The sequence below is a fragment of the Sciurus vulgaris genome, assembly GCF_902686455.1.
Source record: "Sciurus vulgaris genome assembly, chromosome: 16".
Classification (NCBI taxonomy): domain Eukaryota; kingdom Metazoa; phylum Chordata; class Mammalia; order Rodentia; family Sciuridae; genus Sciurus; species Sciurus vulgaris.
The window spans coordinates 19681125-19704253 of NC_136477.1; the positions used below are offsets into that span (position 1 = coordinate 19681125).

The following is a 23129-nucleotide window of genomic DNA, read 5'->3' on the forward strand; positions in this document are numbered from 1 at the left end:
AGAGACCCTGCATCTTATAGAAGAAAAAGTAGGTCCAAATCTTCACCTTGTTGACTTAGAATCAGACTTCCTTAACAGGACTCCCATAGCACAAGAAATAAAAGCAAGAATCAATAACTGGGATAGATTCAAACTAAATAGCTTTCTCTCAGCAAAGGAAACTATCAGCAATGCGAAGAGAGAGCCTACAGAGTGGGAGAATATTTTTGCCACTCATACTTCAGATAGAGCACTAATTTCCAGAATATATAAAGAACTCAAAAAACTCTACACTAAGAATACAAATAACCCAATCAACAAATGGGCTAAGGAAATGAGCAGACACTTCACAGAAGAAGATGTACAAGCAATCAACAGATTTATGAAAAAATGTTCACCATCTTTAGTAATAAGAGAAATGCAAATCAAAACTACACTAAGATTCCATCTCACCCCAATTAGAATGGCGATTATCAAGAACACAAGCAACAATAGGTGTTGGAGAGGATGTGGGGAAAAAGGTACACTCATACATTGCTGGTGGGACTGCAAACTAGTGCAGCCACTCTGGAAAGCAGTGTGGAGATTCCTTAGAAAACTTGGAATGGACCTACCATTTGACCAAGCTATCCCACTCCTCGGCCTATACCCAAAGGACTTAAAATCAGCATACTACAGAGATACAGCCACATCACTGTTCATAGCGGCTCAATTCCCAATAGCCAGACTATGGAACCAACCTAGATGCCCTTCAATTGATGAATGGATAAAGAAACTGTGGTATATGTATACAATGGAATATTACTCAGCTATAAAGAATAATAAAATTATGGCATTTGCAGGCAAATGGATGAAATTGGAGAATATCATGTTAAGTGAGATAAGCCAATCTCAAAAATCCAAAAGAGGAATGATCTCACTGATAAGCGGATGATGACACTTAATGGGGGGTGGGAATGGGAGAAGAATGGAGGAAGGAGGGACTGTATAGAGGGAAAAGAGAGGTGGGAGGGGTGGGGGGAAGGAAAAAAATAATGGAATGAATCAAACATCATTACTCTATGTAAATTTATGAATATGCAAATGGTATGCTGTTACTCCATGTACAAACAGAAACAATATGTATTCCATTTGTTTACAATAAAAAAAAAGATAGGAAAATTGGTGATATCTGAATAAGACCTGCAGATTAGATAATGGTAGCATATCATTGTTAATTCCTGATTTTCATTATTGTCCAGAGGGTAATTTTCAATGTAGTGGAATGGTCTTGTTTTTAGGAAATATACATGGAAATATTTAGGGATTTAAAAGCATTGCTCTGTCCCTCTCAAGTGGCTTGGGTTCAGCAGGGTGTGTGTGCATGTGTATAGAGTGAAAGAGGGAGGGGCAAATGTAAAATGTCAATATTTGGAAAATTCGGGTAAAGGGTATGATGGAACTCTCTGGACTATTTATGTAACTTTTCTGAAATTATGTCAGAATTAAAAGTAAAAAGAAAATCAAGACACTGTAAAGAAAGTGAACAGACAAAGCCAAACTGGAAGAAGATATCGGAAAGACATAACCAAAGAAAGATTACTATCTAGTAAAGAATTCTCATGAATTCTCAAGAAAGACAGTACAATAGAAGAACAGGCACACAACCTGGATAGGAACTTACAGTAATAGCCAGAAACCACATTTAAAGATGTCCCTCCTCAACAGTAACCAAAATAAAATAAAATAAAATAAAATGCAAACACACTATACTGAAAGGCCATCTTCAGATTGGTGAGTCTATACCAATCAATAGTATGTGTTGCATATAGTCAAGCGGGGTATGAATTACTTTTAGGCCCAAATGAAATTCTAAAAATAAAGTTCTCATACGCACACAAAATGATGATGTTGAGTTTTGGAGTAACAGGATCTCTCATCTGCCACAGCTGGGGTTGCAAATGGGTGCCACCGCTTTGGAAAACTGGTATTATCTAGTCAAATCGGCACTCTTCATCCCTATAATGGCACAGGGCTGTCTACATGCCCTGGAAAGAGTCCTGCTCAGGAGGTGTGTCCAGAAGAAACGATCAGAACAGCCCAAACAGGAAACATGGAGGTAGAGTGTTTGCCTCACATGTGCGAGACCTGGGTTCAATCCCCAGAAACACACACACACAACACATTTAGAAAAAGGGGAGGGAGACTCTGAAGAAGAGCCAGAAGAAAGGTGCGGCATGGTAGCAGAAAGAGGACGATGGGAGGAGAGGCAGCTCTTCTGTTCTCAGAGCTGGCAGAGTGGGGGCCAGAGCAGGAGCACCCCCGTCATAGTCCTGTTCTCCCAGCCACCAGCTGGGTTCCTGGAGCGGGGGAGGCAGCCCTCTTCCACAGGCCCCAAACAAGTTGGGAATCTGCTCCACCAGGGCAGCAAAGAGAGAGGCAGCACTGCCTCTCCCTGCAGGAGGTCCTGGCCTTCCAGGGACCCCAGAGCATTGGATGCTTTCTCCTGCCAAAAGGCTCCAACACATGGAATTTGCAAAGAAGGAATGTGTCAAAGACCTTCGAAGACCATCCCCAGAGCCAAAACTGCTTCCAGGCTACTAGGCTCCCAGGCTCCTAGGTAAATAGCCAGCAGATGGCGCCAAAACCACAGTGTTGCCACAACACAGCCACAATTCTGGGGGGCCTTTGACTGCACCAAAGCCTAGCCGACTTGAATTGTCGGTTTTGTTTTGTTTTGCTGGTGTTTTGTTGTTTGTTTGTTTGTTTGTTTAGGGACAGGTTTAATTCTTGGGCAGAAGACCCTATTTTACCAGTATCTGTGAAGGGAAAGGGAGCAATGGAGGATTTGTCCCTTTCCTGCCTCAAACAAACCTCCACATTCTGGTCATGGCTAGGGAGGGACTCCAGGCTGAAGGGGCTTTCAGGATTCCCAAGCTCTCCCTCTCAGATTGTCTGGTGTTGGGCAGTGAGTAATAGCACAGCCAAGTGTGACAGAACTTTTTAGACATCTGGCCTTTGTAGGGAGACCCTATATTCTGGCTAGCACCCCCATGGGGGTGCCAAGACCATTGGGTCAGAGCTGGGGTACTCTCATATGCCAGCAAGGTCTCCATGCCTGGGGTGCCCACAATGTTGGTTTTGGAACAACAGGTGTGTGTCCCCATGGGACCAACGTGGCCACAGCTTCTTTCTTCACCCCACTCAACTGGCACATGCCCCTTGGGTAATGGAGCAACTTGTGTCCACAATCATGGTTTTGGAACATCAGGTTGTGTCCCAATAGGACCAATGTGGCCACAGCCACTTTCTTCATCCCACTCAACTTGCACAGGCCTCTTGGGCAAGGGCTCCCAGAATCTGTGCCCATCTCCTGACCACCCCAACACAGCAAAGGGAAGCTGAGGCCAGAGAAAGACAGGGGCTTTCACAAGGGTCCATTGCTGGGGAGGGCCCTTCTTCACAAATCTCCAGCCTTTATGAAAGGTTTTGCTCCAGCCGTCTTCTCAAGAGAGGTGTGAGAGTCCTGGGGTCAGTCAGGTAGAGACCCAGGTCACTTGTCAAGCTAGTTCTATATACAGCACAGGGGCATGTGTACTTGTGGAGGGACCTGCTCACCTGAACAGAAGTCCCACAGGTGGAGGACTTCCTTGGGGTGGGAGTTCTGTTTCTCCAGGGCCCTCCATCCACCATCCCAAACACTGGTCCAGTCACATGCCAGTGGAAGTGGGTCTTGGAGAAACTTCTTGCTGGACACCTGGAATCCTGACCTCACCCCCAGCTGCTCAGCTCCCAGCATCTAGACCAGGATCAGCCCTGCAGCCCCTCCTCTGAAGGGAACGTACTGTAGTGGATAACTCTAACTCGGGTTAAAATTCCATCATCTCCACTTGCCAGTTTGTATCTGGACCCAGTTCATAATCTCCTGGTGCTTAAGTTTCCCGCAAAATCAGGTTAATAATGGCTCCCTTGTCTGTGTCTGGCAGAGGTAGACACTTGTGTTTGCTAGGGGTCTTGGTTGGCTGCAGTAAAAGTGACCATGCCAGAGGCTCCCTCTACCTCACAAGCTGGCCCAGAGTATCCACCCACATCCACTTTCCTTTATTTTAGACCAACTTAGACAGTAAACCTGGAGACCCTCCATCTTCAGGCGAGGCGTGACCCAACAGCTCAGTGATGACAAGAGGATCTGCTTTTTTCCCTCTCTGCCTTCTGTGATGCTGACCTCAACCTAAGAGTGGCCCATCTTAGGTCACAAGATATCCTCTTTGTCTCATGTAGTCATGTTTCCTTTTAATTCTGGAAGGAAAGAAAGTGTCTGTACTCCCACCAAAGTTCTGAGATGTTTTCTAACCAGACCAGCTTAATCATATGCACGCCTGAACAGATCACCAAAGGTGTGGTTGGGGAGATGGCAGGCACTGGTTGGTTTAGACTAAGTCAAGTATTCCACTCAGAACCACGCAGATCCTCAAAAGGAAAATGGGGCCTATGTTCGTTAGGTTTTCATTGCTGTGACAAAATATCTGACAAGAACAACTTACAGGAGGGAAAGTTTTATTTTGGTTCACTGTCTCAGAAATTCAGTTCATAGTCAGCCAACTCCATCGCTCTGGACCCAAAGTGAGGCAGAACATCATAGAAGAAAGCAATGGCAGAGAAAAAGTGCTCTACTTGTGGAGGCCAGGAAGGCAGAAAGAGAAGGGGGAAGGGGCTACAGGGAAGAAGAACCCTCCAGGGCATGTCCCCAGTGATCGCTTCCTCTAGTCACACCCCACCTGCCTAAAGTCTACCAACTAATTAGTCTGTTCAAACTAGGATAGACTGATTAAGTAACAGCTCTCATAATCCAACAATTGCACCTCTGAATATTCCTGCATTAATATAGGAGTTAATCCTATAAAACCTCATACCACACCATTACGAAGTCTGATTGGAAGGGAAAAGAAGTAGGGGAAATAGACACCCCTCCAGTCTCCTACAGCTTTTCCGCCAATGGCTTGTGTGGCCATGTTTCAGACATGGTTCACCATGTGTGACTCCAGCTGCTGTCAGGAGGCTGTCTTGATGACAGGACGCCCCTGACTCTCCAACCTTTGGTTCTGGCTCTGGTCCTCTAAGACCATAAGAACAATCTGGTTGTCTTATTTGTGGCACCCTTTCAGAAATAAGGTGGTGCATGTCTGTAATCCCAGAGACTCAGGAGGAAGGAAAAGAAAAGAAAGAAACCAAGAGGAGAATCAAGGTCTTCTTGTTGTTCCTCTCCTCCAGTGTCCCATCATTCTACAGCCAGGTCTTGGCTGCGTCACTTGGACATCTTTCTTAACTTTTAGGGGCCTCATTTTCTTCACCTGTCAATGCTGGAGATAATGTGAGCTTCTCAAACTGGCAGGGAGCCCATGTACTAGATGCAAAGTCCCTAAACAAATACAAGACAGCATCTAAAACCTCAATTTTGGGGGGCAGTTTTTGGGACTGAACCCAGGACGTTGCACATGCTAGGCAGGTTCTTTACCACTGAGCTACAGCCCAAGCCCCCTAAAACCTTGATTTTATTGGAGTCTCCCCACCGTGGAAGACATCTTAATGTTAAAACATTTATGGACAATTCAATAATAAAATAACAAATTTCTCAATTTTAAAATGTGCAAGCTGGTCACAACGGTGTGAACTGTAGTCCCAGCTACTCAGGAGGCAGAGGCCGGAGATTACCTCGCTCCAGGAGTTTGAGGCCAGCCTGGGAAACAGTGAGATCACAGCTCTTAAAACAGCAAATGTGCAAAGGACTTGGATAGATTTTTCTCCCCAAAGAAGATAGGCAAGTAGACAATAAGCACATCAAAAGATACTCACCTTCATTAGTCATTGGGAAAATGCAAATTAAAACCATAATGATATGCAACTTTATGGCCACTAGAATAACTATTTTTAAAAAAAGAGATAATAACAAGTGTTGGCAAGAATATGGAAGTATTGGAACTCTCACAGGCTACTAGTGAGAATGTAAAATAGTACAGCTTCTTTGGAAAACAGTTTGGCAGTTTTCTAAAAAGTTAAACTGACCCAGAAATTCCACTCTGAGGTGTAGATCTAAGATCACTGAAAATATCTCCACCAAAAACCTTGTACATGAATATTCACAGCAACATTATTCATAATAGCCAAAACATAAAAACAACCCAAATACCTATCAACTAATGAATGGAAAAATAAAATGTAGTATATCCATACAATGGAATACCATGCAGCTATAAAAAGGAATAAAGAGACTGAATGTGGTGGTGCACGCCTATAATCCCAGTGACTTGAGAGGCTGAGGCAGGAAGATCTCAAGTTTGAAGCCAGCCTCAGCAATTTAGTGAGACCCTGTCTCAGAATAAACATTAAAAAGGGTTGGCAACGTAGCTCAGTGGTTGAGTGCTCCTGGGTTCCATCCCCAGTTCAGGAAAATAAAAATTCAAATAATAATTTTGGGAGAAAAAACACAGAGATAATCAGTTAATCATTGTTAACAATTTCGTAAGCATCCCTCAGATGCCTTGCTAGTGATATTGTTATGGATGTTGATAGGTGCACAACTTTATATACAAAGAATTACATAACCCCCTTCCATTGAGGGTTGTGTTGGGAGTATTAACTTCTTCGGCCTATGTAAGTCCCCTTTCCAATTTTGTTTTGGTTTCCTCCCTCATTTGTTAACCATTCCTACTGTTAGCGGCCAAATAAAATTGGTCGGAAAGTGACCAAAGCAAGCTTTATTGGAATTTGGCCCTCAGGCGAAATTCCCAGCCCCCAGGGTCAGGGTAGGGAGCTGGAGAGAATAGCGCGGACTCTGGCTGCCCAGGGTCTTTATAGGCTGGAATGGGTGGGGGTCCTGCTGAGTGACAGGTGGAGTTAAGGGAGTTAAGGGTCAGCAGGTGGAGTTAAAGGTCAGTGGAGTTAAGGTTCAACAAGTGGAGTTAAGGGTCAGTGGAATTAAGGGTCAACAGGTGGAGTTAAGGGTCAGTGGAATTAAGGGTCAACAGGTGGAGCTAAGGGTCAGTGGAGTTTTCTTGTCTCTTTGATTGATTACTGTTTGGCGCGCTGCCCTTCGTCTCAGCTGCTCCACTCTCTCTCCTACAGTCGCCCAAATTCCAACCTAACACCTACTGGCATTTTGGGGTGATATAAAATGGGCATCATTTTGAAACATATTTCCTAATATCCTAATATATATAAACAGTACCAAGTTACGTACCTAATTCTATTTCTTCCCTTTGTTACAAGTATTGTTTAAGATTGATCCATAGGGCTGGGGTTGTGGCTCGGGAGCAGAGCACTTGCCTAGCATGTGAGAGGCACTGGGTTCGATTCTCAGCACCACATATAAGTAAATAAATAAAATAAATGTCCATCAACAACTAAAAAAATATTTTAAAAAAAGGATTGATCCATAATGGCTGGGGGGTGTAGCTGCATGATGCCCTGGGTTCCATCCCCTGAATAGAGGAAAAAATAAAAAATAAAAAGATGCATCCAGTTCTAGATGTTCATTGCTATGTTGCAGGATCTCTCAACCTTGGTAGTTTTGGCATCTGAAGCTGGGGGAGTCTTTGTTCTGGGGGCCTGTCTTCTGCTTTAGTAGGATATTTCATAGCCTCTCTGGCCTCTATCCACATGATGCCAGCAGCACTCTCTTTTTAAGTTATGACAATCAAAACATTAAAAAAAAATGTTTCTAGATATCGACAATTGTCCTGGGGGGAGGGGTAAATGATCCCTGTTGAAAAACATTGCTTAACTACTGTGTAGAATTCCACAGTGTGGGGCTGGGGAGATAGCTCAGCTGGTGGAGTTCTTGCCTCACAAGCACAAAGCCCTGAGTTCAATCCCCAGTATCACCAAAAAAAAAAAAAAAAAAAGAATTCCACAGTATGCACCTGCTGTCTACCTTTATTCACACCCTGTGATGGACACCCAAGCTGTCTATAACTCCTGTTACACAGACCATGCTATAATAAACACCCCCACGGCCCAAGAGTGGGAAGGCTGGGTCATGAGGGCAGCACAGACTTTGTTTGACCAGGCACTGCCCCAAGGCTGCCTGGAATCGCTGCTTCAGCGGACCTCCCACCAGATCTGCTACAGTAGTCCCTCATTCTTCAGTCAAGCATCTATGATGAGTACAATCGTTTATCAATAAATGGATCTGTACTTCTAATAAGCAGTAGTATTTTATGGGTGCACATATCACAACTGCTCCAATGTCCTCTTTTTTGCATATTTAGGTTTTTTCTAATTTTTTACCATTATGTGTCATACTTGCATGGATTTTAAGATGAGAACTAGGCCCTAAGGAACCCATTCCACTTTAGGAGGGCTGCTGTGGCTCCCCTCTCCCTTACTTTCAACTCTACCCTTACCCTTGAGAGGAAGAATCATGAGCTGCTGTGCGCCTCAGTTTCTCCACTGGTGGACTTCAGTGGAAACACCCTCAGTTGCTCTTCTTGGTTTTTGAGTCTCCTTTAGGAGAACAAAAGTCCCTTAGCTGGCTAGGAAGAGAAAGGCTGATTCCCACTAGTAAGGGAGTCAAGGAAAATGGGAGTTTTCAGCGGAAAGGTGAAGTCCTTGCTATTCCCTTTCTGAGCTGCTGTCCTCAGAATCCTTCCTGGGATTGCCTGTCCCAGAAAACAGGAAGTGGCCAGGGGAGAGGAAGAGTGAGGGCTTCCCTGGAGGGGCTGCTGATATCACAGCTATGAGGACTGGTAGGTCATGGACTGTCAGATTTTAACAAAATTTTGAAGTCAGTCATCCAGATTTTTTTAAAAATTGACAACCAACTTCTTATTTTTTATTTTTTGGATGCCTGGGATTGAGCACCCACATAGCTACTGAGTTACATCCCAGTCCTTCTTATTTTACGACAAGTACTTGCTAAGTTGCTGAGGTTCTTACTGAGAGGCTGGCCTCCAACTTGAGATCACTTGCCTCAGTCTTCGGGGTTGATGGGATTACAGGTGTGCACCACCATGCCCAGTGGCTACCAAATTTTTAAAACAGTGTATGCAACATGGTGGCTGTCAGCCTGAATGTAGTTGCAGACTGAATCATCTCTTTGTGAGCTTGGCTGAAGAACAGTCATACAGAGAGTCCATTAATTTGCAGTTGTTTCTGGGATCAAAGCAGAAACTACCAGGTAGAGACAGCAGGAAGTCCTGTACTGGTGAGCTGATGGGACTTCCTGTGACACGGGTGGAGATACTGAGGCCCAGAGTGAAGGGACTGTGTCCAGTCACCACAGAGATCTCTTGCCCCAGTTCAGGGCTCTCACATCACCCGAGGCCCTGGCCTGTTGCCCAAACCTACTGGCCCCTCTTGGCCAATGGTATTTCATAACATTGACCAACACTTGGTTTCTAGCCAAGGAAAGGACCAACCCCCTTTCAGGAAGGCCTGAGCCTCACTTGTGGCCAGAAGCCTTTAGGCAAGACCCCTGTGTAGGACCTAAAAGGGGCTGAAAGTGGCAATGTGTCAGAGAGGAGACAATGGCAGGGGCCTGGAAGGCACTTGTATTGGTGGTGTGCTTGTCAGTAGTGTCCTGTGCACCCCGTCGCCGTCTGAGATATAATGATATTGTCACCAGGGCCTTGAGGATCTACAATGATGGGCAGCGGGGAAAGCCTCTTTTCCGGCTGCTGGAAGCCATTCCACCTGTGTTGGTGAGTGTCTGTGGGCTCTGCCTGGGAAGCAAGCACCACTGGTCCTACACCTGTGAGGCTGATGGGCAGGACAGAGTGCCTGGCACAGGCACAAAGTGCATGGTTATGATTGACATCAGCTATTATTATTATTATGTTTCTTCCACCTGAAGTTAAGAGAAGATTGTAATCTCAGCCTGACAGCTGTCTGGCTGGCAAATTTGGTGCCTCATCCAGCATGGGGTCTGGGGATCCAGCTTTCACTTAGACCCTGGATTTTAGGAAATGTGAGAGCCATTTCAAGGGAAGGACAGGAAGGAACTGGATCCATCTGGCCAGGGCCTTTGGGGGTTTCTAGTTTCCCCATACCAGCTGTTGTTACCTCTCTTCTGGCAGCTGAGCATGCAGAGCGGGGATTCTTGTTCATATTTCACAGGCAATGATATTAAGAAACAAAGGTAGGAAATTCATATAGCTAGTGAGTGGTATTGTTTGGACTTCTTTCCAAAAGACTGCACATCTTAAATCTGCTGAGGCCACTCAACAAGCAAGTGCCCCAAACTGGGGCTAAGTTCCAGTTGATCATGTAACCTTAACCTCTCTGTGTCTTCATTCCCTCATCTGTGAAAGGGAGATAGATGGTCATGAGTTTTCTGTTGTTTCTTTAGAATTCCACCATCAGGATCCCGCTCAACTTCAGAATTAAAGAAACAGTGTGCATTTCCCCACAGCCTCAGCCACAAGAATGTGCTTTCCGGGAAAATGGAGTGAGTCTCATCCTTCCAACTCCCAGTTCTGGGTGGGGGAGGCCGTCTTCCCCTCTTTGCCTAAGGGGATACTGTCTGCCTCCACCCATCTCAACTGCCCACCTTTCCAGAAGTTTTGAATGTGGAAGCCTTTTTCAAAAATCAGATTTTTCTTGCATTTTTTTTTTTACTCCAAAATATTGTCAATCTTCATTATAAGAGCAATATATCCTAAAAAGTAACTAAAATACAAAAAAGAACAAAGCATGACCATAATCCCCCTGGAGACCACAGCATGCATTTATGTATGTATGTATATATGTATGTATGTTAGGAGGGATTGACCCCAGGGGCGCTTACCACTGAGCTATATCCCCAGTCCTACTTATTTATTTACTTATTTTATTTTGAGACAGAATCTCGCTAGGTTGCTTGGGGCCTCGCTAATTTGCGGAGGCTGGCTTTGGACCTTTTGATCCTCCTGCCTCAGCCTCCTGAGTCACTGAGATTATAGGCATGCGCTACTGCGCTAGGCAAAACCGTTGCTTTAAAAAAATAAATTGGAAAACAACGTTTTAAGTCTTATTTTGCTTTGCCACATTTTAAACATGCTCTGATCTGCATCCCCCACTACCCGGGGACGGACACTAACCATTGATGCGTCCTCCTCGGTATCTTTTTCATGCACACATACGTCCTAAACAAAAACGGTTTCCTCAGGGCGGATGCCTTTTCCCGTTTAATAACGTAGGTGGATTCCGCTTATTTTCATTGTGGTGCTCTACTCCTTTGGGACCTCGATTGCCCCTCACTCCTGGCTGGCGCCTGTGGTGTGAGGACATTTGGGGTCCTGGGGGTGGGGCCGCGGGGTTGGCTCGGGCGCAGCTCGCCCTCGGGGCGGGGCAGGGGCGCTGTCCGGGAGGGTGGCTGTCGCTTCCATCTCCCGACCGCTCGCCGCAGGAGGAGCGAACCTGCTCAGGAGAATTCTCCCGGCTGCCGGTGCGCTTTCTGACCCTCACCTGCGACAGGGACTGCGGGAACCAGCCACAGGTGAGCCCTCGATGGCGACAGGGACTGCGGGACCGGGACGCCGGCGAACACCCGTCCCTGAGCTCTGCCGCCCCCCTCCCGCCCGGCGGCTGCTCCTCCGGCCGCGGTCTGGGTCCCCGTAGGCACATCGTCCCCTCGGGCTGGCTTTGTCCCGGGTGCTACCGTCACGGCGCGGCCACCTGGGCCACTGGCGCAGCGCAGGGAGCCTCGGAGGCGGGATCCGCCTCTGGAGAACCGGCCGGTCAAGCGCTTCTCACTTGTCGAGCGCGAGGAGGGATCAGCCTTCCCCAGACAGTCGTGGCCCTGCGCTCCGGCGCGGGCGGGGGCCGGGGGTGCCTTAGCTGCGTCACAGGCTTCCTGCCTGTGCCTCAGTCTCCTCCACCCCGCCCTGAGGGAGGCCACAGGCAGGGCAGGAAAGAGGCCGATCCACGACAGTCACGGTGGTGACCGCCCACCGCCGCTTTTGCAGATCAACAGAGTGAGTTCTGTTGGTTCCCCTGAGGACGATCTCCCGGAGGCTGAGGGCACCAAACTACCGGCTGTGGTCAGAGACCTGTACGAGAAGGCCAAGTACGACATCATCTCCAACATCCTGAGTAATTTCTAGGGCTGGAGAGGAGAGCCTCCCCTTCCCCACTCATCCATCTCCCTCTGCTGCCTTCAGCGCCTCCTTCCTGCACAGGCCAGGGTGTCCCCTTTTAGAGAACCCCGCCCCCCAAAACCCTGAGCCCAACATTGCCTTTGCTCCCTGCTTCCCTCTGCCTGGACTTCCTACCCATCCTGTGTCTGTAAATCCCACTCATACTCCAAGGCATAGCTCAAAAGTTACCCCCTGCAGGAAGCCTCCCTGCTCTCCCAGGGCAGAAGTGGACTTCTCTCATCCCTGCCACTCAGGGTTCTCAAAATCACGTTGGCATTATCTGCTCTGTCCCCAACCAGCAGGCTGTCCAACGAACTTCTCAGTGAGATGCTCCTGGCATCCTTGGGAGGACAGTTTCTTGTGTACAAACCCCTAACACCCTTGCTCCCTGCCCAGTCACATGCCCCTTCACATATCCAGACTTCCAAGATCAGATCATCCTTGAGTGGGAACCAAAGGGGGAGGGTGTCAATAAAACGTTTATGATATAAATGACTAAGATGGCTGATTGAATGAAGAAAGTGTTACAGACTGGACCGAACTGACTGAACTTGGGGTGAGGAGATCAATGAAGTGGGCCCTTGGTAGTGGGTTAGAGAGACTCAGAGTTCCTAAGGTCAGGGCAGGGACCATGGAGAGGAATGGAGGACAAGGACAGAAGGGTCCAGGAAGGCAGAGTAGTTTGTCTCCAGCCTCCTCAACTCCCTTTGTTTCTTTATGCCTCCACCTTTATCACAAAGCTCCAGTCAGAACTTTTCCCTGAACGCTGACTTGCATAACAGACTGCATCCTGGACACTTCCTTGTGGATGTCCACAGGATGTCACACACTCAGTACTTTCCTGCAGCCTACCCCTACCATGCAAGTCTTTGCTACAGAAAAAAATGACTTAGTGAAAACTCTCTTTCCAGGGGTTGTGGTGTGTGGCCTCTTGAGGACATTGAGTTTTTAGTAATGGGGGCTGCAAGGATCCCTCTTCATGAATCATAATAATAGCCCTCATCATCTGAATGTTACATTCCTTAAGTCTCTCATTTAGTTCTCAGAACTGTCTTAATAAACTATACACATCATCTGCAACTTTCAGTGAGGAAACCACATCCCAGGGAAATTGGTTCACTGCCTGTAGCCCAAACTCTAGCCCCCTCGCCAACTAAAGCCTGGGCAGCACCCACTGGGGGGTGAGAGGAGGGATGAGGGAGACTACATGGAGTGACCTAAGTGGGGTTACCAAATAGGATGAACAGAATAAACTGAGACCTTCAAACCCTATTCCCCATGGTGAGGAAAAGGATGTTGACTGGAGGCCACCTCCAACCCTGATCTGAGGGATCAGCCCCTAGGATGGGTCAGCATCTCAATTCACACCACCACATTACTTCCTTGCCTCACCCACCACTACCAAGAGTATTTCTGGGCCTTGTCCAGGTCTTCTGGGGGTCGCCAGGCCTAGCCCCTTAGACTCTGGACTCTGTGGGAATGGGCTGAGCAACTCCTCCCAGGAAGCTCAGGGTCCATTTATGGTGGTCAACATCATATCACACAAAGTCCAGGCAAATTGCTTCATTACGCCGTACCCTGCAAGAAGAGGCTGATCTTCAGGCGATGTTGAGGCTGGTGGTCTATGGATCACACTTTGAGTAGCAAGGTTTTAAAACTCTGGGATTACAGGTGTGTGCCACTGTACCTGGCTTGCACACCTGTAATTCCAGTGACTTGGGAGGCTGAGACAGGAGGATCATGGGTTCAAAGTCAGCCTCAGCAACCGTGAGGCGCTAAGCCATTCAGTGAGACCCTATCCCTAAATAAAATACAAAATAGGGCTCTTTCTTCCTTCCCTTTCCTCCATGCAGACGTGAATCGTCTGCATAAAATAAAAGTTCCTTGTGTGGGACCTGTATCTATGGAGCGTTTCTGGGAGTTAGCAACAAACCATAACTGCGCTTAACACCTAACATCTGGTGCCCAAGACTCGGGGGATGGGTTTTTCCGCTGACTAAGCAGGCAGAATCCCATCCGATAGCCCCGGAGCCCACAGATACAGGCTCACCTTCCATTTATCTGGATGCCCAGTTTTCTGCATACAACACCGGACTCCAGAATTGGTGAGTTCCCCTTAGGCAGGCCCTGACCACTTAAACACATCTCAGCCACCCATGGCTCCCACCGTGGTGCCGCCCCCCAACCCTGTATCTGAGAAGCCACCATTCTTGCGGTTCCCTCCACCGTGGCTCTCGGCTTCCTCACGCTGCCCTGCAGCTCCCCACTCCCAGCTTTCGCTGCCTGCCCTGCTGCTCCCACCGCCCGACTGCAGAGTTGTGGGGATATCTCCTTGGTCCCCATAGCTGGTTCTAGTTGCTGGGTGGACTCCTGGTTTTTATGGTGCTGAGATTCTTTCTCAGGGTTTGAAGTTCTTTTATTTCCTGCTGCATCTCATTCAAAATCCTGATCAGGTCTTCAAACTCTCTCGGCTAATGCCTGGTTAAACATTGGTTTTTGGTGATGACCAAGCCTCTGTTCTAACCTCTCATTGCCTGGCACCATGTTTCTTGGGACGCCAAAATCACTAGCCAGGTGGGTCTCAGTTTACCATGGGATTCAGGACATCCAGCTCAGCAATCTCACCTGTGGGATGCTTATTAAATCATCTCAAACCCCTTCACCTATTCCTTGAATCAGAGCTAAATTGTCCTTTAGATAGTAAGTCAGAATGGTCTATTTATGACACCCTAAATTCTAGCTTTATACTAGGTAAAATTATATGCCTAATTGTACTAGTTATAATGAAGTACATATGTGGGCAGCCTGGTGAATGGAAAGGAACCTTTCCCCTTCGTGTTTTTCCTTTCTTTCTTGCTGCTTCTCCTCCCCCTTTTAATCCTTTCTCTTCTGAGTTTAATCCAGCTGATGAGTCATGTCCTTACGGGTCCCCTACTGCAGAAGCTCCTGTTCATTCCTCTCCTTTACCTCATTCTGTTTCTCCTTCCGCTCCGCCATTCAGCCCACCACGTCCCCCCACCACGCGGTCTCCTACACACATTCTAGCTCCTTTACGGGAGGTGGTGCGCGGATGGAGTAAAACCTGAACACGTTCTCAGGGCTGATTCTTTATTTTCAAATCTTTTCTTTCTCTCTTAGCTCTCCCTGCAGGCTCAAGAAATTAAAAGGACCTAAGCATCAAGTTTCTGCTAGAACATATTAGCCCCTTTCAGATTCAGATCTCAGTCAAGGGTTACATTGAAATGTAAATGAAGAAAGGCGCAGTAGGAAACCAGTTTCAAACCCAAGGGGAAAAAAAGTGTAAAAGTGTCCATTTTAAATTTTTCCTGGGCTACAACTCAGAATGCTTTTCTCCCTTTCAACTTTTCTCTCCTTCTCATTTTCTCATGCTTTAATTAATAACCATTATCATTTTTCTTCTAGGACTTTCTTTTTCTTAAATGCTGTATTTTTGAGCTCACAATTTTGATCCTACAGACGTAGGTTAATGATTTTTGATCAGTTCTTTTTATCCAACTCTAGAGTTATTTTTGAACATCCATTACATTGCAATGGAAATAAATATTACAAGTTCTTTGCTTTTGTGTTAAATATAAGCACGCATAAAAATTAAAACTTTAGAAATGGATCCAAATATTTTTAATTCATGTGATTTAATGAGGTTCAATTTAAATTGGGTAAAATAATAGAAGTAACATGTTATTAAAATTAACTCACAAGTCTCTAGGTGGTCACCCTAATAAAATATTAATGTTCATAAAATGTCTAACATCAATTTTTCTAGGAATTTTCTTCCACAGGAAAGAGACAGCAAACACTGTTGGCACACTTGTCTGATGCCTTGGTTTTTCTACAATAAGCAACATGTATGGGATTACTCAAATGTGTGTGTTAGAGACATCTGATTAATTTATAAAGCTATTCCATGGAGTAACATACTTAAAAACATTATTTGTATGTTAAATGTGTTCATATTTTCCAGGTATACAAGCCTTTAAAGCAGAAAATTTATCAAGCTGCTGTTCTTCAAATTAAACTTGTCTGTAATGGTAAACCTATCATTTAATGTTCTATTATAGGACCTGTCATCAATAGGGTATATATATATAACCTAACATTGCACACATATAAAAATTGCTGACATAACTCTTTAGATCCACATTTCCATCAGAGGACAGAGCTCCATCTGATCTCAGCTTAATCTTCAAAATCTGTGTTTATATACTCCTTTGCCCCTCACTAAAAAGCCCCACCTTACCTGAGATAAGGCTCTGCCTCACAACCCTGCTACACATTAATATGACTCCAAAGTAAGCCTGACTTTAACTCACTTAAAGTTGTGTTCAAAAGTTTAATGTTTGTTGCAACTCAGCCAAAATTCAAAATAGCTGTTGCACAAACTGAATGTTTTACTGTTGATGACTCCATTTTGTATTTTCCTTGTAAACTCTAATTGTTGCCTGATCAATATTTTGCAGAAGTACTGCTTCAAGAGCGAACATCATAAATTAACTTGGAATAGTAAGCCACCACCTACAGAATAGATAATGTAAACCCCAATTAGATAAAAGGGGGGTAAATAACTGTAAAGTTATAGACATTGAAGCTAAAGCCCAGTACTCTTACTTTATGACTGGTGAGACTGTCTTGCTTGATGGTTAAGATCAAACTTAGAGATTGAGATTAAATACAGAGATCAAGAAAAGTCCATATTTGGGTCTTGCTCTCAAAGTCAGCCTGAACCCAGGGAACAAGAGGACTTCTCCAAGGAGCTTTGCAACTCTGGGTCACACAACCTCCTGACCAAGGAGATTGATGAGGCCGCTAGAGGAAAAGCCACTCAATGCATCTGCTGCAGAGGAGGGTCATGGAAAAATGGAGAAATTTCTGATGGTTTCTAAGAAAGCCACGTCATCAAGAAGACCCTGCCTAACCAAATGGCACTAATGGAGCTAAGAAGCTGCTCTTAAGTTCTCTATGAGTGACCCCTGTGGAAACTCAGTTGACTCTTTGACAGGAACAGGTCACTTTGACCAGCTTGATCTTAAACACCTAGCAAAACAGTTAAAACCAAAGTATAGCCATTCTTGGGCATTTAAAAATAATAGTAACTATCAAGAGAAACTGCCAGAGTCAGAAGTTTTTAGTCAGTTTGAGGCCTACAGACACAGGTAGGCTTAATCTATGTTTGCTAGTAACAGAAGTATAGAGATCTCTACTAAATGTTGTGTTCACAATCCTGATAACCTAGACAATGTTAAAAGCTCCCAAATAAAGGCCTGAGCTCTCCAGCCTTTGCTAGGCCTTGTTATGGGAACAACTTCTCAGTTCTTCCACCCCCTGGTGAGGAATTATTGACTTCTTTCATCTTTATAATATGCATTAGCATGTTCCAGATCCTGCAACATTTATATTGTATCAATCTCATTTCAGTACTCAGGTCTTTTTGTTCTTCTCCCATAGAAGCACCCATCCCCAGATGCCTTTATAGTCTGCTCTCCCCACAACTGGACTTCTACCCTGAACCCCTCAATTGATTTCTAAAAAGGAACCTCCAAACTGCTTGCCCCACACTGCCCACTTCCAGCTCAAAGAAGTCAGATCGGTCAGCACCCCTTTTCCCTACAGCAGTGAAGGAGTTCCTAGTATTAGAGGGTAAATGAAGTCAGAATTGGGGACAGGCAGTTAATGCAGAAATAGGGGGTCAATCAAATCGAGAAAATGAAGTCCATGAAAATCATCTGCCTTTGGAAGCCTGGGAGGAGAATGAACTTTTTAACATCTCACCTGCAAAACCAACCCCAGTCACCTAGGCAGGAAGGCGAGAGAAGGCTTCAAAAAGAACTGGAGAGCAAGATTTTTTTATTTTTTATAAAAAAGGAAATGGGGGAATGTAAGGAAATCGGCCTCCCCCACCACCTGTCATTCTGCGCTCCGCTTGCCTCTCCCGTTAGAGGAATTTCCAGCTTCCCAACCACATGTCCATCTGCGTTATTCCTGCCTCTCACGTTACAGGAGTTTCCGGCTCATGCTGCTGTAATCTTCCTGCCTCCCACGTTACATTCTAATATGTCATTGGTCCATCAGTCAGTCTGTAAGAATTCTCCTCGTGATTGGTTCCTCTCAGCCCGTGAAATTCCTATGTCTGAGAGAAACCTTGTGCCATCTTTCTCTTTCTTCATTCCCTTTCCCCCAAGCAGAAGTGAATCATCTGCATACAATAAAAGTTCCTTTTGTGAGACCTGTAAAAAAAAAAAAAAAAAAAATACAAAATAGGGCTGAGGATATGGCTCAGTGGTTGTGTGCCCCTAAGTTCAGTCCCCAGTACCCAAAAAAACCCACCACCACCACCAACAACAACAACAAAACACATACAAATCCAACATTGTTTAAATTTTAATGATTTATATGAAATAATTTATGTGTGTATATTATCAAATTAAAAATTGAGAAGATGGAAAATTCCACAATTTTATTAATTCCAGAATACACTTAATTCTAAAATCTGAAGACAGTATTAAAAATAACATCATAGGGGCTGATACGTAGCTCCATGGCAGGGTGCTTGCCTAGCATGCATGAAGTCCTAGGTTTAATCACCAGCATGGAAAAACAATAACTAATAATAACAACATTATGAACCAATTTGCCAGAGACTATTGGCAAACAATAATAAAAGTAAATGCCAGTGACTAGGGAGGCTGAGGCAGGAGGATCTCAAGTTCAAAGCCAGGAAGGGCAACTTTTTTGTGTGTGTGTGTGCTAGGGATTGAACCCAGGGGTGCTTTACCACTGAGCCACATCCCCAGCTCTTTTTATTTTGAGACAGGGTCTTGCTAAATTGCTTAGGACCTTGCTAAATTGCTCTGGCTGGCCTCAAACTTCCCATCCTCCTGCCTCAGTCTCCCACGTCACTGACATTACAGGTGTGCACCACCATGCCTGGCCAACATGGGCAACTTAATGAGACCCTGTTTCCTGTTTTCCTGTTCTCACTGGAGTCTGGAATCCAGTGTCCTTCACCCACAGTCAGTTATGCCCAGCAGAACATTTGTCTAGGAACTAGCCAAGAAAATTGTGAGAAAAAATGAGTTGGGACAAAGTAACTACGACCCAGAAGGGGAAGTGAAGGGTCCAGTGAAACAACAGGAAAACCTAGAATTAAGTCAAATGTATGTGTATATATATATATATATATATATATACACACACACACACAAGAAAGAATATACATCTAAAAGAACAAGCAGTTCCACTGAATGTAGAAAGAGGATTTTTAACAAATGAGGAAGACTAACTGGTTTGTTGCTACCTGGAGAAAAAAAATAAAACAGCCGAAAACAATTCTAACTGTATTAAAGACCGATATGTAAAAACCAAAACAATAAAACCTTTTAAGAAAATCAAGGGGCTGGGGCTGTAGCTCAGTGGCAAAATGCTTGCCTAGCATGTGTGAGGCACTGGGTTCAATACTTAGCACCACATTAAAAATAAACAAATAAAATAAAGGCATTCCATTCATCTGAAAGTACAAAAAAGAGAAAAAGAAAAAAAAAAAAGAAGGAAAGGAAAGAAAAGAAAAGAAAAAAGAAAAAGAAAATCAAACGATCCAATCCTGGAAACAAAGGGGAACTCATCTGAGGTTCACTGGTAGGAATAATAAACCCTGGGACATGACATGGTTTTAAAAATGGGTTAGCTGGGTGTGGTGGTATGTGCCTGTAATCCCAGAGACTTGGGAGGCTGAGGTAGGAGGATTGCAAATTAGGGGTCAGCCTTAACAATTTAGAGAGGACCCTAAGCAATTTAGCAAAACCCTGTCTCAAAATTAAAAAATGAAAAGGACTAGGGATATGACTCAGTGTTTAAGTGCCCCTGGGTTCAATCCCTAGTACCAATAAATAAATAAATAATTGGATGGATTAGAACTTGGCAGAACATATGGAGAAGATGGACAAAAACTTTCAAATATGATATGCAGATATGTATAGACAGATGGTTTGCATGAACATGGGGAGAAATAAAGACAGCATATTGTGTTAACAAGTGTTATTGTGGATGCTACTGATAGAAATGGCAGGAGAACAAGGAAAGTGTCAATAGGAAAGTAAAAAGCGGGGGTTTGCTTTAGCAAAGCAGAATTATGAGGCATACTTCTGCGCTTATGTGGTATGTGGTGGTATGTTTGGGGTAGGCATATGCAGGGAGGAATTAAAACTGCAAAACAGTGAGAATCTTTGAGATTGCACAACATCAAGATACATGTGTCAAAAGAAGGATCTTGAGGTTCACCCATGTGAACAAGGTGATCAGGTTCCATACACTCAGACTCCAGCACAGAAGCTTGTCCCCAAACCAGGGAGACCACAATGTCTTTGGAGTCCACTGATCACTTTATCATCCCAGTCAGACTTCTCTGGGACCCAAAGCTCCACATGGTCATAAAAGTCTCCTCCACTTGGAAAACAACATAGTAGACCTTGGGGACCCAGGAGCCATAGTGAGAGTCAGTGTTCTGCAGCTTCTGAGTTATATTTGACATTCAATATCCTGCACATACACAGTGTATTCTTCATGTGTGTGTGTGTGTGGTACTAAGGTGCTTTTCCACTGAGCTACATGCCCGGCCTTTTAATTTATTTTTTGAATTTTGAGACAGGTTCTTATTAAGTTGCCCAGGTTGGTCTCAAACTTGGGATCCTCCTGCCTTATCCTCCTGAGTTGCTGCCATTACAGGTGTGCACCACCATGCCCAGTTTGAGTTTTATATCAATGGAATCGTACAGCACATACTCTGCTGCCTGGCTTTTTTCACTGAGCATCATAATTTTGAGATTCATCCATGTGGTTGTATCAGTAGTTCATTTCTTTCATTGCTGAGTATGGACATATCACAATTTGTTACCTATTGATATTTTTTGTCTTTTTTGGCCATTTGGTGAGTGACTTTAAATGGGTCTACTCCTCTCTTAGTTGCTCATCTAGAAAATATCTCTTCAATCAGGCTGTTGGGAGGATCTGATGAGACAAATCCTATGCAAATAATTAAGGACTCTGCTTGGAATGGAGGGGCTAAGTGCCCCAAATTCTCCATCCCTGGGGCCACAGATCCTATCTGTTAGGGGAGATGTGTCTCAAACTGTCCCCCAGATCACCAGAAATTAATACTGCCTGAGGCCCTGGGGGACCACTGCAGGGATCATGGCATGCTATAACTTGATTTACAACTTTATAATTTCACTCTGGCTACTCTGCAGTCTATAGACTGCAGAGAATGAAAGGGTTGATGTAGGGAGGCCACTGTAGTAATCCAGGTTCTAAGAATGATATGATGGTGTGGACTAGCGTGGAGGCAGAGGAGAGAACTGGATTTAAAATAGGGGCAGGAGAGCTAAGTCATGCCTTAGCTGTTGAGAGGAGGAAGAAGGAATGAACGACTCTCATCTCTCTCCCCTCCAAAACCCACTGCTGGGTTTCTGAGTGAGCAATCGGGAACATGAGAGCTACACAGTGAAGTACTAGGGGTTGATCAGGGTTGAGGGTACGATCAAAGTTTCCATTTTGAACAAGTCATATTGGGGCATATCCAAGAGAAAAAAGGAAACTTGGTTGGTCCAGAAATAAGACTTTAGACCCCTTACGTATGGGAAAGGTTGATATCAATATGGGGAAGCTTATGGGGTGAAATGAGAACCCAGGGATGAGCTCCAAGGTCTCTAGTGTATGGAAATTAGAAAGAGGTGGAGTGGGCAGGGCAGTACAAGAGTGGAAAACAGGGAGATAAGTACCAGAAAAGGAAGAGAAGCCAAGCGAGGCATTTCTTAGGACACAGACCAAGCTCACTCTTGATTAACTTAATCCCTGATAATAGGGCAAGAATTTCCCCTAACTATAAGGGTCCAACTTGCTAGGAGAAGCAGGTGCCCATTCTCAGGGGACTTCAGGCAAGTAGAGAAATTTAATTGGAAATTCTAAATCTTGTCTCAAAGATAGAGGTCCAGATGGATTCACTGGCGAATTTCGTAAAATGTTTTAGAAAAAAACAAATCCAATCCTCCAAAGACTCAGAAGTAAAAATAAGAAACACTTCCAGCTGGGAGCAGTAGACACACCTATAATTCTAGCAACTCGGGAGGTTGAGGCAGGATAGTAAGTTCCAGGTCAGCCTCAGCAGCTTAGTGAGGCACTAAGCAACTCTGAGAATCTTGTCTCAAAATAAAAAATAGGGGCTGGGGAGATAGTTCAGTCGGTAGAGTGCTTGCCTTGTAAGCACAAGGTCCTGGGTTCGATCCCCAGTACCCCCCACAAAAAAAATAAATAAAAAGTAAAAAGGGTTGGAGGTGTAGCACAGTGGTCAAGTACCTTTACATTCAATCCCCAACACACACACACACACACACACACACACACACACACACACACACACACACACACAAACACTTCCAACTCATTCAATGCGGTTAACGTAGCCAACTAAAGACATCACAAAGAAAACTACAGAAAAGACCTCTTGTGAACACAGATGCAAAAATACTTAAAATATTAGCAAATCACATCCAACACCATAAAAAAGGACTATACATCATAACTAAGTGGGATTTATCCCAGAAATGCAATGTTGGATCAACATCTTGAAAACTAATTAATGTTATAACCATATGAGCAGGGTAATAGACAAAAACACATCATTTCCAAGAAAAAGAAAAAGCTTCTGATGAAATCTAACACCCATTCAGGATATTAACTCTCAGAAAACTAAGAATACTATGAAACTTTCTCAACGTGATAAAGGTAATGAATGAAAACCCCACAACTTAACATCAGAGTGAGTGGTGAAGGACTGAATGCTTTCCTCCCCAAGATTAAGAACAAGGCAAGGATGTTCACTTTTGCCACTTCCAGTTGACCTTGTAAAGGAGGTTCTGTCCAGTGGAACAAGGTGGGAAAAATTAAAAATATCAAAATTTCAAGGAAAGAAGTAAAACTGCCTTTATTCACAGATAACATGATCAAGTATATAGGAAGTTCCAAGGAACACACACACACACACAGACACCT

At 44.6% G+C, this 23129-nt stretch overlaps 1 protein-coding gene across 1 annotated transcript; it reads left to right on the top strand.

Annotated features, from left to right (window-relative positions):
* The first annotated feature begins 9401 nt into the window (after positions 1-9401).
* On the top strand, positions 9402-12931 carry LOC306645980 (15 kDa protein A-like). The gene is made up of 4 exons (XM_079114249.1): positions 9402-9656; positions 10304-10402; positions 11342-11431; positions 11901-12931. Exons 1-4 carry the CDS (start codon positions 9483-9485, stop codon positions 12036-12038), a joined length of 501 nt encoding a protein of 166 aa, XP_078970375.1. The 5' UTR covers positions 9402-9482; the 3' UTR covers positions 12039-12931.
* Positions 12932-23129: the final 10198 nt, after the last annotated feature.

What these genes read in the sequence shown, in the direction of transcription:
- LOC306645980 (XM_079114249.1), top strand. Translation starts at nt 9,483, where the DNA reads ATGGCAGGGGCCTGGAAGGCACTTGTATTGGTGGTGTGCTTGTCAGTA. An exon ending in GTGCTTTCCGGGAAAATGGA is followed by an intron (nt 10,403 to 11,341) that starts GTGAGTCTCATC and finishes CGCTCGCCGCAG; the next exon opens with GAGGAGCGAACCTGCTCAGG. An exon ending in ACTGCGGGAACCAGCCACAG is followed by an intron (nt 11,432 to 11,900) that starts GTGAGCCCTCGA and finishes CCGCTTTTGCAG; the next exon opens with ATCAACAGAGTGAGTTCTGT.